Below are 16069 nucleotides of genomic sequence, written 5' to 3' on the forward strand. Positions count from 1 at the left end.
AACTCTATAATGTGTCAAGACTAAGGATCTTTCTAGTCCTAAGTGTCATAAGGTTGAGAAGGACACTTAGGTTAGTATAGGTTTATAGTTTTGTAGTGATCGCACTATTAAGAGGGGTTTAGGCTTAGTAACTTGAGCATGGACATGGTCATTTGAAAATGGATGCACACAATGGTCACTCAGGTTTCTAGAAGCTCAAATAAGTGGTTCTCAACTTATATCTCAAGAATATTTGGATTTCATTCAAGACTCAAGTCAGAAGGCAAAATCAGAAAAATCCTATTCACCGGTTAACCGACGCGTCAAGTTTTTATATACGTCGGTTAAACGAGGTCAGCAGGACTGGACAAGTCAATACACCGGTTAAACCGCGTTATTTGAATTTTGACGTCGGTACAGTTGTCCAGAGACTCGGTTTTCAGTTGATCAGTGGAAATACTCACCGGTTTAAACCGACGCTATTTGAAATTGGACGTCGGTGCAGTTGTCCAGTGACTTGGTATTTCTGTTGATCAATGGATGATTACACTCACCGGTTAACCGATGCAACGACGGTTAATCTGCCCAAGCTGTAACGGCTAGTTTTCAGAAGTGGCAGTTTACATTCACCGGTTAAACCGACGATGGACTATTGGAGGGACGTCGGATTAACCGGCGCTACGCAGTTTTTCTGGCAGCTTTTTCTCCAACGGCTCTATTCGTGTGAGCTGCCCATATATACCCCTCCAATGGGTCATTCTACACTCTTGACACCAGGCAACATCCAAACACACATACTATAGTCAAGAGCCACCTTGAGCTTCAACATTTCATACACTTGTTCATTCAATCATTCAAGAAGCAAGATTAAGGACTTGAGTAGAGAGAAGCTTGTGTGCATCCATTCTTTGTGATTGGTTCTTGCTCAAGTGAAGGCCTTAGCTTGTTACTCTTGGTGATTGGCATCACCTAGGCGATCTTGGTGATCGAGGTGATTCTCGCGGAGCTTGCCAAGGATTGTGGAAGCCCGGAGAAGAGATTTGTACGTGGCTTGATCTCCACCACACCGGGATGGTGAACGGAGACTCTTAGTGAGCGCCCTCGTCTTGGTGACTTGGGAGGTGACAATACTCTTTGTGAGTGTCACAACGTGGATTAGGGGTGTGTGCCAACACATCGATACCACGGGAAAAAAATCCGGTTGTCCCTTGTCCACTTTCTTTTTCAAGCATTATCTTTCATGCAATTCATTCATGTGCTCGATTTAGGAATCACTAGTTAGCTCTACCTTGCTAGGCTTTATCTCTTTTCATCTTAACTAGCTTGTGTAGCTTGTTTAGTTATCCGGTTGGTGAATTCGAGCCTTTCTAGTTTTTGCATAGGTTAAGGTTGTTTTATCTTGTTTTAGAAATTGAAAAAGGGCCCAATTCACCCCCCCCCTCTTGGTCCATCGATCCTTTCAATTGGTATCAGAGCCTCGTTGCTCATTTGGATCATTAGGCTTCACCGCCTAGAGCTATGGCCAAGATGGGTGGTTCGCCGCCTCACTTCGAGGGCAAGAACTTTGCCTATTGGAAAGTTCGCATGGCCGCATACCTTGATGCGATTGCCCCCGAAGTGTGGTTGGCAACTAAGGTCGGGTTCACCGGAGATCCCACCCCCGACCAATTAAAATGGAATGCTAGAGCTAGAAATGCAATCTTCGAAGCTATTAGTGAGGAGGTCTTTGCTAGAGTAAATGGCATGGACCTAGCAAGTGATATTTGGAAGGAGCTCATTGAAATACATGAAGGTTCCACCAAAGTTCGTGAACAAAAATATCACCTGTTTAGAGCTAAGTATGATTCCTTCAAAATGCTAGCTCATGAAAATTGCAATGATATGTATTCTCGCTTGAATGTCATTGTCAAGAACATTAATGCACTTGAAATATCCAAAATTGACAGTGCATCCATCAACCGCAAGATCCTCATGCTACTCCCGAAGCCCAAGTATAACATTATCAATGCTATGCTTCAAAAGGAGGATCTCGCCGCAATGGAAGTTGGAGAACTTGTGGGCAAAATTCGCGCTCATGAAATGAGCATTCTTGGTATGACCGAAGAGCCAACTTCAAGCAAGTCAATTGCTCTAAAGACCAAGACAAACAAATCCCGCAAGCTCAAGATGGTCAAACAAGACTCAAGCTCAAGCAATGAAGAAGATGATCATCATGAAAGCTCATCCGATATTGAAGATGATGGAGAACTTGCTCTCATGATGAGAAAGTTCACACGCTTGAATGAGAAGATCAATAAGAAGGGCTTCAACTTTGACTCCAAGAAGGGAATGTTCCGGCCAATGGATGTCAAGAACAAGATTTGCTACAATTGTGGCGAAAAAGGACACATCCGTCCAAATTGCCCCAAGTCGGACAAAAGAAGTAAGGACAACAAGGGTAAGCATCGCCATGATTCAAGCGATGATGAAGAAGAGGAGAGGAAGAACAAAAACAAGAGATTTGGGAAGAAGAAGACCCATGATAAGAAGACCAAGCTCTTCCCAAAGAAGAAAGGGCATACCAAGAAAGTTTCTTGGTGGAGAAACAAGAATGGGTGACCGATGTCTCATCAAGCGAAGACTCAAGTGATGAAGAAGACATTGTCACCATCGCCCTCACCAATGAAGAACCTTCTCTACCTCCGCCTCCTATGTGCCTCATGGCAAAAGGTAACACCAAGGTATGTGAGGTAGATAGTGAAGATGATAGTGATGAAGAGCTTGATCCAAATGAATTTACTAACCTCATCAATGAGTAAACATCCGTCATCAAGAGGGAAAAGGGCAAAGTTAAAGTTCTTGAGAGCACTCATGCCAAGTTAGAGCTTGCCCATTCCGACTTACTTAGTAAGTACAATGACTTGCTCAAAAAGCACAATGAGTCACTTGTACTTGCTAAGCAAGTTGAAGAGAGCCACAAAAAGCTCAAACAAGAGCATAGGGAGTTGGCTCACAAGTATCAAGAACTTGAATTTGCTTATGAAGTAATTGACCCAAGTCTTGAGAAAGTTGTTCTTGAAAAGGTCAATGCTTCTACTTCATGTGATGACCTACTCATTGATGCATATGCCACTAATGTTGTGCCCAAGCTTGCCTCTTCTAGGGAAAAGGAATTGATGGATCAAGTGGCAAGCCTCAAGAGTAGTGTGGAGAAACTCTCAAGGGGAGAATACATCCACAACGAGATTCTCTTCAACAATGCCCGTGACTATGGTAAGAGAGGTCTTGGTTCATTTCCGGAGCCAAACATGGCCACAACTCCTTCTCCGGAGATCAAGACAAGCTTTATCAAGGAAGTTGGTTCATATTGCCAACATTGCCAAGTCACCGGGCACCACACTAGGGAGTGCACTTTACCATCACGTCCTCTACCTAAATTACCCAAGAATTACTCATCAATGTTTCAAAATAATCATTTTCTCTTGAGTAAAGTGAAGGGCAAGGTGAAGGCCAAGTTCATTGGCAAAATTGCTAAGGAGTCGAAGAAGAAGCTCCCCAAGCAACTTTGGGTCCCAAAAGCTCTTGTCACACATGTGCAAGGCCCAAAGCTTGTTTGGGTTCCGAAAACTCAAAAATAAATTCTCATGTGTGTAGGTGAACTACAAAGCCGGTGGAAAACATTGGGTACTTGATAGCGGTTGCTCTCAACACATGACCGGCAATGATAGCATGTTCACCTCACTTGAAGACCCCGGCGATCATGAACATGTCACCTATGGTGATAACTCTAAGGGGAAAGTCTTAGGTTTGGGTAGAATTGCCATTTCAAAAGATTTATCCATTTCAAATGTTTTGTTTGTAGAAGCACTTAGTTTTAACCTCATCTCTATTGCACAATTGTGTGATCTTGGACTAACGTGTGCCTTTGACAAGAATGGTGTTGTAGTGACTCATGAAAAAGACAAGTCATTGGTATTCACGGGGTTTAGGCATGGCAATATCTATTTGGTGGATTTCTCTTCAAAGCAAACAAGCACCATGACTTGCCTCTTCACCAAGTCATCTCTTGGGTGGCTTTGGCATAGAAGAATTGCTCATATTGGCATGAGCAACCTCAAGAAAGCCCACAAGAGAGGGATGATCACCGGCATAAAGGACGTCACTTTTGACAAGAACAAGCTATGCAAAGCATGTCAAGCCGGGAAGCAAGTTGCAACTCATCATCCTATCAAGACAATGTTGTCTACCTCCAAGCCGCTCGAGCTACTACACATGGATCTCTTTGGTCCAACTTCATACAAGAGCATTGGTGGTAACCTCTATTGCCTAGTAATTGTTGATGATTTTTCACGTTACACTTGGGTCATGTTTCTAGGCGATAAGGGTGAAACTCCGGAAATCTTCAAGTCATTTGCAAGAAAAGCTCAAAGGGAATACAATTCCCCAATCGTGAAGATCCGGAGTGACAACGGCTCCGAGTTCAAAAATATGAAGATTGAAGAATGGTGCGATGAAGAAGGAGTCAAATATGAGTTTTCCGCCACCTACACGCCTCAACAAAATGGTGTGGTGGAAAGAAAGAACAAGACACTCATCACCCTAGCAAGAGCAATGTTGGATGATTATGGCACGTCCGAGAAGTTTTGGGCGGAAGCAATCAACACGGCGTGTCATGCATCCAACCGAGTGTATCCTCACCGACTCCTCAAGAAAACTCCATATGAACTCATCACCGGGAAGAAACCAAATATATCATACTTTCGAGTCTTTGGTTGCAAATGCTTCATTTATAAGAAGAAAAGGCTCGGTAAGTTTGAAAGTAGATGTGATGAAGGTTTCTTTCTTGGTTATGCATCAAACTCCAAAGCATATAGAGTATTCAATCAAACCTCCGGGTTAGTTGAAGAAACATGTGATGTGGAGTTTGATGAATCTAATGGCTCCCAAGAGGAGGTTGTTGGCTATGAAAATGTAGGGGATGAAGAGATTGAAGAAGCCTTGAAGAAGATGTCCATTGGGGATATCAAGCCGGAAGAGGTGCATGAAGGCAATGATCAAGGGGGAGGAACTTCCTCATCTTTACCAAACACCTCCGCGGCACCCCAAGCAAATGAAGATCAAGATAAAGTTGATCCACTACCCCAAGAAAATGTGTCAACGCCAACACCCCAAGTTCAAGAACAAGAAGAGCAAAATGTTCCACCACAAGCACAAGTCACTCATGATCCACCCCAACAAGCATCCACGCAAATACCGCTAGTGAAGCATGGTCGCATCTCCAAGGATCATCCAATTGGTCAAATCATTGGTAGTCCTTCCAAAGGAGTAAGAACTCGCTCTAAGTATGCTTCATTTTGCGAACATCACTCGTTTGTTTCTTGTATTGAACCCACTAGCATAGAGGAAGCAATTGAGGACTCGGATTGGGTGATGGCCATGCAAGAAGAGTTGAACAATTTCACCCGCAATGAAGTATGGGTCCTCGAAGCTCCTCCGAAAGACAAGAACATCATCGGCACAAAGTGGGTCTTTCGAAACAAGCAAGATGAACATGGGGTGGTGGTACGCAACAAAGCAAGACTTGTGGCAAAAGGGTTTTCTCAAGTCGAAGGTTTGGATTTTGGTGAAACTTTTGCTCCGGTCGCAAGACTTGAAGCTATCCGCATCCTTCTTGCTTACTCTTCACATCATAATATTAAGTTATATCAAATGGATGTGAGAAGTGCGTTCTTAAATGGCTTTATTAACGAACTTGTTTATGTTGAGCAACCTCCCGGGTTTGAAGATCCGAGGAATCCTAATCATGTTTATAGGTTGCACAAGGCACTCTATGGGCTCAAACAAGCTCCAAGGGCTTGGTATGAGAGACTTCGTGACTTCCTAATCATGCAAGGCTTCAAGATCGGGAGGGTGGACACCACTTTGTTCACAAAAGACGTCAACGGGGATCTTTTCATTTGTCAAATTTATGTTGACGATATTATCTTTGGCTCAACTAATGATTTGCTAAGCCATGAGTTTGCTACCATGATGTCTAGGGAATTCGAGATGTCCATGATTGGCGAATTGACTTTCTTCCTTGGTTTTCAAGTCAAACAAATGAAGGAAGGGACATTCATCTATCAAGAAAAATATACTAGAGATATCTTGAAGAAGTTCAAGATGGATGAATGTAAGCCAATCAAGACTCCTATGGCTACAAATGGGCATCTCGACTTGGATGTGGACGGTAAACCTGTTGATCAATCCCTCTATCGTTCAATGATAGGGTCTTTGCTTTACCTTACCGCATCTAGGCCCGATATAATGTTTAGTGTGTGCTTGTGTGCCCGTTTTCAAGCTAACCCTAAGGAATCACATCTTTCTGCTGTGAATAGGATTCTTCGGTATCTCAAGCACACTCCTAGCATAGGCTTGTGGTACCCCAAAGGCGCTAGTTTAGATCTCTTGGGATACTCGGATTCGGATTTTGCCGGAAGCCGTGTGGATCGCAAGAGTACCTCCGGGGGTTGCCACTTGCTTGGGCGTTCTCTAGTTTCTTGGTCGAGTAAGAAGCAAAATTCCGTGGCTTTGTCCACCGCGGAAGCGGAATATATAGCTGCCGGTGCATGTTGTGTCCAAATTCTATATATGAAGCAAACCCTTTTGGACTTTGGTGTGAAACTAGGAAGAATACCACTCCTTTGTGACAATGAAAGTGCCGTAAAAATTGCCAAGAATCCAGTTCAACACTCTCGCACAAAGCACATTGATATTCGCCATCACTTCTTGCGTGATCACGAAGCCAAGGGGGACATTTCCCTTCAAGGTGTGAGATCCGAGGAGCAATTGGCGGATATTTTCACAAAACCTTTAGACGAGAGTACCTTTGTTAGGCTAAGAAATGAACTTAATGTATTAGATGCGGCAAACGTCATGTAAGTTGCCATGTCATATAGAAAAATGCATACATATAGGACACTTGTCTAACCATGGTAAGATAGTGATGAGCAAGGGTTTAGCTAGAGGTGGTGGTCCACTTGTTTTCCTCTAGGCTTGTAGAAAGGCTCATCATGATGAAGCTTTCCGTGGGATCAAACTTGACAAGTAGATCTTAAATTCTCGCTATGCATTTCTTGTCATATAGTTGTGCATCTCATGTTTACCTTTCTTTCGCATGTGTTTGTAATTTGCATTATCATTGCATGCGTAAAGGTCACAAAGGAGATCACTTGATGAAGATGAGACTTGTTTTACATGCAAGATCTTAATTCATGAGAAGTGAAGAGAGTAAAGTGTTAGGTGCGTTATTGCCTAGTGAGCAATGTCAGTGTGAGTTTGAAGCTTTCCTCCTTCAATATTCCTATGACATGGCTCATACATTTTAATTTGGCGCTTTGTCTCTCTTGCGACTTATCCTTGATTTTGAAAAGAAAAACTATTTAAGTTATTAAACTATCCTATTTTGAGGGGTAAAGTCGCCTATGCAAGTCCATTAACTTGAGTTTAGTTGAATCTTATAAGTTCATTGGACTTAGCATAGAAAAGTGAGCTGAGAGAGGGTTTTTGGGTTCACCGGTTAAACCGACGTTCAATGGATCTATACCCATCGGTTTAACCGGCGTTACTAAGTGTCAGCCACAGATCAGTCACTTCAGGCGTTCAACCGGCGTATACAAAATTTGCAGCATCGGATCAACCGATGAACAGAACACAATTTTGACCTGAAAATCAACTGTTATTTGCATCATTCAACCGACGAGTTCATTTTTCAGATCATCGGTTCAACCGGCGTACAGATACAGATTTGGCAGGGCTTCTAGTAAACTACACCGACGCAATCAACCGGTGTTCAAAACCTAAGCGTCGGATCAACCGGCGATAAGAAAAATTGCGGGGTCCACATGTCATATTTCTCTCTTGACCGGTCACGACCCTTCACTCGCTTTCGTTTCCCGCTCGACCCCTCGCCTTCGCCCTCGCTCCTGTCACCGCCGCCGCCGTCCGCCGCCTTGCGCCGCCCGCTCGCCGTCCGTACGCCGCCATCCGCCGCCGTCAGCCACCACTCCGCTCGCCGCCGCTCGTTGCGCCACGCCCGTGCATTCCCTCGCGCCGCCGTCACACCGCCGCCCTCGCGCCGCCGCCGCCCGACGCACCGCCGCCAGCCCAGCTGCGCCCGCGCGCACGCACACCACGCCCCTCACTTGCGCCCGTGCGCCACCGCGCCGTCGTCGCCACCACAGTGCCGCCCACGCTCCAAAGTTCCACCGCTAGTGCCGCTCCACGCCGTCGCCAGCACGTCCTGCACACCACTGTGCCACCCGCGCATCACCGCGTCGCCCGCTTGCCACCGCATCGTCGCGTCCGTGTTACTCACTGTGTCGAGATGGGTCGTGACAAAAGGAAAGGAAAGGAGATCGTGGTTGAGGAGCCCGCGCGCAAGCGGACTCGCGCAGCGAGAGAGGCCGAGAGGGCCGAGATGGTGGCTAAGGCCGCCGAGGAGCAGGCGTCAGGCCGCGCTCGTCCGTTCGCTATCAGGGACACACCAGCCAGGGGCAGAGGCAGAGGCAGAGGGATGGGCCGAGTCAGAGGTGCCAGGGCCACCAGAGCCACAGCCGCAGCAGCAGCAGAGTCAGAGCAGTCAGTGTCAGCGGCAGAGTCCGATTCAGTTTCAGAGTCAGAGCAGTCAGAGCAGTCTCAGGGGCAGGGTACACCGCAGTCACCAGCTCTACGACGTTCTGGCCGCACCCGGCAGACGTCCCCCGCAGGGGAGACTTCACCTGCGACTGAGCGTCGCACCGGACCTAGGACGCGAGGAGGCCACCAGCCACAGGAGCCTCGCAGGTCCACAGCAGCAGCAGCAGCAGCAGCAGCAGCTCGACGAGCCGAGGCCCTAGCGGCCGAGCGCGCAGTGTTCCGCATGGACACTGTCGTGCGTCTGGAGCCAGGTGTGCTGCTCCAGAACTTGACCAAGGCCAATGCGGCAAAGGTCAAGAGGCTCAGGTGGAGTGTACAGGAGGAGGAGTGGTTCCCGGTGACACGAGACAGCAGGGTCGATCGTAGATTCTGGACGCTACTTCAGGCCAGTTTCTACGAGACCTATCAGAGGCGGGGCCACAGGATTTTCCCTCACCGAGTACTGGACTGGGTTTCTCTGAGGACAGCTGCAGGGGGAGCCGATGTCCGCGAGCACTTCGATCACTTCAGAGGTCTGCCCAGGTTGCTCTCGATTGAGAGGAACAGATACATTGAGGACTGGGTCAGAGTTTTCTATGCCACTGCTTGGATAGCCCCAGAGCGCAGAGCTGTTCACTTCATGTTCGGAGGACAGGTGTTTGGTTTGTCCAGAGCGACACTCGCAGGGATACTTGGAGTTGATCTTGTTGACGTCTCTCTGCACGAGATGGTCTACGGTGATGCAGATCCACCTCGCAGGGCCATGATTGGCGGGATTGCACCTTCTCACGAGGCGATCTCACAGTGCTTCCGCCAGCCCTTTCCGGCTTCCTACGCCAGGGTTCCTAGCCTGCTGACCCCAGAGGCTTACGCTGTTCACATGGCACTCCGAAGGACTTTGCTCCCGAGGAGTGGCTACCCAGAGGGGTTCACAGGTCTGCAGCAGCTGCTACTACTTCACATCCTCACTCACGAGCCGTTCGATATTGTTGATTTTATTCTGGCAGAGATTGAGGATGTCATCACTGATGGGATGGGGGTCGTGCGTCAGTTTCCTTATGCTCACTGGATTAGTTTCATTTGCTCTATGATAGTGCCAGCTGAGTCACCCATCAGTGCAGTCTACAGACAGGACGAGACTCCCTGGTTCCCAGTCTACCGCCCGACAGCACCCTCTGACAGGAGGAGAGGGAGACAGGCCGATCGCGCTGCCATGGCACGGCTGTCACCCGAGGTACAGGCCCGAGTGGCCCAGGAGGATGAGGCACTGCTTGCCGCAGAGGCACAGCTTCCCGGGGGAGATGATGAGATTCATTGGTCAGACCTAGAGTCAGACTCCTCCGAGGACGAGGAATACTTCCCTGCACCTGCTCCAGCTAGTCATGATCACGAGGCAGGAGGTTCAGGAGAGCCAGCTCCAGTGTCAGCTGCTGCTACTACAGTTTCAGAGTCTCAGGTGTCTCAGCCGTCTGAGCTCACCGCACTTTTACAGCAGCTGGTCACTCAGCAGAGGGAGGACCGCCGGGCACAGGAGGAGGCCAGGAGAGCCCATGAGGCCCAGCTTGCACAGATTCAGAGGGAGGCCGCCCGAGAGCGAGCTGCTACAGAGGAGCGTTTCGTCGGCCTTATTGACAGAGTCTCTCAGAGGACGGACGCTCAGTTTCAGCAGATGCAGCAGGGCATGATGGCGATGTTCGGGATGATTTCACAGTTATATTCTCACACCGGACTCGCCCCTCAGCAGCCAGCACAGTCAGGTCTTCAGGGCGCCGGAGCACCTCCACTTGCAGTTACACCTGCTCCGGCCCCCACTGCTCCAGCTTCTTCCGCGACCCCAGAGATCATGTTCTCACTGTCAGCACTTCTTGGGTCTGCGAGTCATCCTCTTTTCTCTCCTCTGCCTGCGACCTCGCTCTTCCAGGAGTCACCCTCAGCTGTGCAGTCCGTTGGCCTCCCCGTCGTACCACAGGCATTACCTTCAGGGGGAGGCGGAGAGGTGTCCTTACTTCAGCAGTCGTCACAGCCGGCAGCATCAGCACTCACTACTTCAGATGTTGACACATCTTCTGCTGAGCCGGCTACTACTTCCACGGACCCTCTCCCAGGCAGTGCTAGCACCAGGGCCTCGACGACAGCCTCGACGACAGCCACACCTCCCGTCAGCTCAGCACCAGCAGGCCTTCAGACCAGCAGCTACCGGCAGTCACTGAGGATCCACCGTCCGACGACGACGACGACGACGATGACCCGGATCGCTTCCTCGCCGTCCCGCGGCACCCGGATCAGTAGCTATCCTTTTTGGGCTTTGATGCCAAAGGGGGAGAGGGAGTCAGGGGGAGGGTAGCTTTAGAGAGAGCTCGATTAGGACTTTGTTGTTTCTTATTGTATTATACATTGTCTTATATTTGGTTTCAGTTCATGGATATGTACATTTGTCATTTGAGCATGCTGAGCTTTTGAGACATATCTATGGATTTCGTTTGAGCCTTTGAGCTCTTTGGTTCCTTTCTTTCGAGTTTGCCTGTGTTTATTCTTGCCATATCTTTCTCGCTCTCTCGTTATTTATGTCTATGTTGTCATCAATCACCAAAAAGGGGGAGATTGTAAGCATCTAGGCCCTTAAGGTATGTTTCGGTGATTAATGACAACCATTATTGTGACTAATGAGTTTGTGCAGCTTTATAGATCATTATTGCTCATTTGGTTATATGTCAAAAGAGGCCCCTAATTTTCATTATTCAAAAAGGCGATCTCGGCATTCAACTCTATAATGTGTCAAGACTAAGGATCTTTCTAGTCCTAAGTGTCATAAGGTTGAGAAGGACACTTAGGTTAGTATAGGTTTTATAGTTTTGTAGTGATCGCACTATTAAGAGGGGTTTAGGCTTAGTAACTTGAGCATGGACATGGTCATTTGAAAATGGATGCACACAATGGTCACTCAGGTTTCTAGAAGCTCAAATAAGTGGTTCTCAACTTATATCTCAAGAATATTTGGATTTCATTCAAGACTCAAGTCAGAAACGGCAAAATCAGAAAAATCCTATTCACCGTTTAACCGACGCTTCAAGTTTTATATACGTCGGTTAAACGAGGTCAGCAGGACTGGACAAGTCAATACACCGGTTAAACCGGCGTTATTTGAATTTTGACGTCGGTACAGTTGTCCAGAGACTCGGTTTTCAGTTGATCAGTGGACAACTACACTCACCGGTTAAACCGACGCTATTTGAAATTGGACGTCGGTGCAGTTGTCCAGTGACTTGGTATTTCTGTTGATCAATGGATGATTACACTCACCGGTTAAACCGATGCGACGACGGTTAATCTGCCCAAGCTGTAACGGCTAGTTTTCAGAAGTGGCAGTTTAGATTCACCGGTTAAACCGACGATGACTATTGGAGCGACGTCGGATTAACCGGCGCTACGCAGTTTTCTGGCAGCTTTTTCTTCAACGGCTCTATTCGTGTGAGCTGCCCATATATACCCCTCCAATGGGTCATTCTACCACTCTTGACACCAGGCAACATCCAAACACACATACTATAGTCAAGAGCCACCTTGAGCTTCAACATTTCATACACTTGTTCATTCAATCATTCAAGAAGCAAGATTAAGGACTTGAGTAGAGAGAAGCTTGTGTGCATCCATTCTTTGTGATTGGTTCTTGCTCAAGTGAAGGCCTTAGCTTGTTACTCTTGGTGATTGGCATCACCTAGGCGATCTTGGTGATCGAGGTGATTCTCGCGGAGCTTGCCAAGGATTGTGAAAGCCCGGAGAAGAGATTTGTACGTGGCTTGATCTCCACCACACCGGGATGGTAAACGGAGACTCTTAGTGAGCGCCCTCGTCTTGGTGACTTGGGAGGTGACAATACTCTTTGTGAGTGTCACAACGTGGATTAGGGGTGTGTGCCAACACATCGATACCACGGGAAAAAAATCCGGTTGTCCCTTGTCCACTTTTCTTTTTCAAGCATTATCTTTCATGCAATTCATTCATGTGCTCGATTTAGGAATCACTAGTTAGCTCTACCTTGCTAGGCTTTATCTCTTTTCATCTTAACTAGCTTGTGTAGCTTGTTTAGTTATCCGGTTGGTGAATTCGAGCCTTTCTAGTTTTTGCATAGGTTAAGGTTGTTTTATCTTGTTTTAGAAATTGAAAAAGACCCAATTCACCCCCCCCCCCTCTTGGTCCATCGATCCTTTCAGCTGGGTTTTGACTCTAATCTAGACCCTCGAATCCAAATCCGACGGCTTGGCGCGGCTTGGGGTGGGGGGGGGGGCTCGGGCGGCGATGTTGGCAGCCGGCGGCGCGGGTTGCGGCGGCGGGGCTCACCGGAGTTGGCCGAAATCGACACTCTGGGGGCGGTTTCGCATGGGGAAAAGCTAAGGGGGGGAGAGAGAGAGAGAGAGAGAGAGAAGAGGGGAACGCGTCTACGGGCTCGGGAAGGCGAGATGGGGACCGGAGCGGGCTGTCAACGGCGAGGTGCGGCAAGGTGGCGACAGCGAGCGATTGCGCGCACGAGAAGGCGAGAGAGGGGAAAAGAAGGGCCGGCGATGGTCCTCACCACGACGCGAAGCTCCGGCAGCGCTTGGCTAGCGAAGAGGGGTGGCGAAGCAACGGATCCATGGCGCAGCCGAGCTCGAGCGGCAGTGGCGAACTAGGGCTAGGGTTTGCGGGGGCAAAAGGTGGCAGCGCAGGTCGCTGAGAGGTCGAGGTGGGGTCTGGCGGCGCTTATATAGGGGGCAGGGGGTCCTTGACGTGCGTGCCAAGCTGCGCGCGGCGGTGGCGGCGTCCCCTAGTCGGATATGGCTCGGGTTCGGGTCGGACTATGGTGGGGGATGGACCCGACGGGCGGGGCGTGCCTGTTAGCGTGAGAGGGAGAGAGAGGGAGGCGGTGGCAAGCCAGGACGGGGAAACAGGCCGAGCGAGTTGGGCCGCGTGGGAGAAAAAGAAAGGGGAGAGGAGGGGCGAAGCAGGCCGGGAGAGGGGGCGGCTAGGCCGGTTGGGCTGGGTCGCGCGGGAGGAGAAAGGAAGGGAGAGGAGAGATTGGGCCGGGCCAAGAGGGAAAAGCGGGAAGGGGAGAAAAGAAAACAAGGAAAGTTTTATTTGAATAAAAGGAAGCAAGCACAATTTATTTGAATTTAAATTTGGAAAAATTTAAATTCAACTGAACTCAAACAGTAAAACCATGCAATGCGGCATGAATGCCCAAAACCTATTTTCCTTATATTTTTATGGCTAAGTAAATTATTATAATTTACGGTTAATGTTCAAAACTCAAAATAAATTAAATAAATCTTATCAAGCCTGCAATAAATCTAACCAATTTTTTTAGTCCCTAAATTGAAAATTAGGGTGTTACATTCGGCTTGTGGCTGCTCACATAGAAAAAAAATTCAAAGCCCTCTCTTGCCAACAAGATAAAAAATGTAAAAGTCTATCAAATGATTTTCAAATTTGGTAAAAAAAAGTTTAAATCCTAACAAAAGAATCCATCTCAAATATCAAGATTTCATAATAGACTTTATGAATAATGTAGATGAAATCAAGGTGAGGGATGAACAAGAGCAACAATCCAAATTTGTGGTGCTTCTTAGATGGACTAACTAAAAGGTCTTTCCAAAAATGTTCTCACACGTCCTAGCACATTGAAGATAGAAGAATTAATCCAAAATCACGGCACAAGCAATGAACGAACACATAATAAAGGCGAAACTAGAAAATAGGCACAAGTTCAATCGCCCTAGACACGATGAGATCATGGGTCTTGGATTCACCCAAATATTATTCATATCATGACACACAACCAAAACTTGCATTTTGAATCAAAGAGAAACAAAAAACTTGCAAGAAATTTGCAAGGGAGCAAACATAAGGAAGCTACAATATGACAGTAGCGATTTTTAGAAAATGTTCTTTAGACCTTCTGGAATCCCACATTACTATCGATAGCGACATTATGGATGACACACACCGACTTGTACGTACATCCCCAGTCTATGCATGAAAACTATTTGGTACAAGCATACGCCCAACTACTATTCCATGTCAACCCTTCTAGATCATATTATCCAAATATAGGATTATCTGATTCATCATATTTGTCAACATCAAACTCTCTGAACCTCCTAACTTATATTTCTACATTGAAGGACTGCTTGGCCATTACTTCTTTCTAAGCTTCACAAGAATACTACATAGTATAAACAGAGTTCCTGATTGGCTGACTTCCCTTCCTACTAACTAGTCTCTGGAAAACTAATTTGTACAAATAAAATCCCAAGAAGCAATCATTCTTCAACGCTTCTTGATCACATCGGTCTGAATTTTCCCGGTCCAAACCATATGATCTTCGCAGTCTCTGAATTTCACATCAGCCAAAACCCGGTCCACTTGCTTCCAACCTCCCATCTTGCTCACCCCGGCCGCCACATCTATAAGTAACCCTTGATGCCTCACTGTTCAGCACACACACAATCGTACAGCAAAGCCTCTCATCAGTGACCAGTCTTCAGTTCTTCACTAAGCACTAATCAGTGACAACTTGGGACAGACTTGTTGGCACGATGGTCGTCGTTAGAGTGACAAGAGGAGTGCCCGGTGGCCGTGTCAGTCGAGCTGCTGTGGAATGTGGTCTTCACCGGCGACGTGTCCATCTTCACCAAGGCCTGCGTCGGCATGGTCGACGCAGTCGAGGTCGATGGTGACGGCGGGCCCGGGAGCGTCACCACCATGAAGCTCAACCCAGGTGAGTATCAAGCCCGGAACAAGACGCAAATTTCGCCGTCTCGACGACGAAGACTCACCTGAATTTTCTTGTTTCTTTGCCACAGCTGTGGGTGACGCGAAGGTGTTCAAGATCCGGCTCCTGGCGCGCGACGCGGCGGCGCGTGTAGTGAAGTCGGAGCTGGTGGTGGAGGGCGGCGAGCTGGCCGGGCAGATGAAGTCGCAGGTGTCCGAGGTGAAGGTGGTGCCGGCCGGTGAGGGCGCCTGCGTGGTGCACATGACGGTGGAGTACGAGCGGGTGGACGGTGCGCCGCTGCCGCCGGCGGACGAGGCCATGATCGTGCAGGGCTACCTCAGCCTCATCAAGAAGGTGGAGTACCTCGTCGCTCACCCCGGCGAGTTCGCCTGAGCTGCCGCGAGAATGTCTCATCGTGGTGATCGGGCCGGAGAAATCCGTGTTAAGTATATGATGGTGATCATGCCATGGGTGTGTTCTTGATTTGGAAATTCGAATAACGAGAGCAAGTGATCCTCTTCTTGGTCGGTTAATTGTGCTAGTGGTGTGGGGGGGACAACAGTTTCAGTTTTTGTGAAAACAGTTTATGTTTTATGTTCTTTTTTGGCCGCGTGTCACCTGCAAGTCAATACCAGTGTCTTCCTCCAGTGGCAATGCTAGATGAGAGCTGGCCAGGGAAATTGTTGAAGCCAGCCATAGTGCAATTAG

General features: G+C 48.0%; 1 protein-coding gene across 1 annotated transcript; it reads left to right on the forward strand.

Moving 5' to 3' along the window:
* The first annotated feature begins 13243 nt into the window (after positions 1–13243).
* LOC112885562 (major allergen Dau c 1-like) lies at positions 13244–15953 on the forward strand. The gene is made up of 3 exons (XM_025951151.1): positions 13244–13316; positions 15209–15367; positions 15453–15953. Exons 1-3 carry the CDS (start codon positions 13244–13246, stop codon positions 15752–15754), a joined length of 534 nt encoding a protein of 177 aa, XP_025806936.1. The 3' UTR covers positions 15755–15953.
* The last annotated feature ends 116 nt before the right edge of the window (positions 15954–16069 follow it).

The sequence above is a fragment of the Panicum hallii genome, chromosome 3 (assembly GCF_002211085.1).
Source record: "Panicum hallii strain FIL2 chromosome 3, PHallii_v3.1, whole genome shotgun sequence".
NCBI lineage: Eukaryota > Viridiplantae > Streptophyta > Magnoliopsida > Poales > Poaceae > Panicum > Panicum hallii.

Excerpts from the sequence above, each read along its gene's own strand:
- LOC112885562 (XM_025951151.1), top strand. The coding sequence starts at position 13,244 with ATGGCGCAGCCGAGCTCGAGCGGCAGTGGCGAACTAGGGCTAGGGTTT. Across the intron at positions 13,317-15,208 it reads GGCAAAAGGTGGCAGCGCAG|AGGAGTGCCCGGTGGCCGTG; the intron begins GTCGCTGAGAGG and ends TAGAGTGACAAG. Across the intron at positions 15,368-15,452 it reads CACCATGAAGCTCAACCCAG|CTGTGGGTGACGCGAAGGTG; the intron begins GTGAGTATCAAG and ends TCTTTGCCACAG.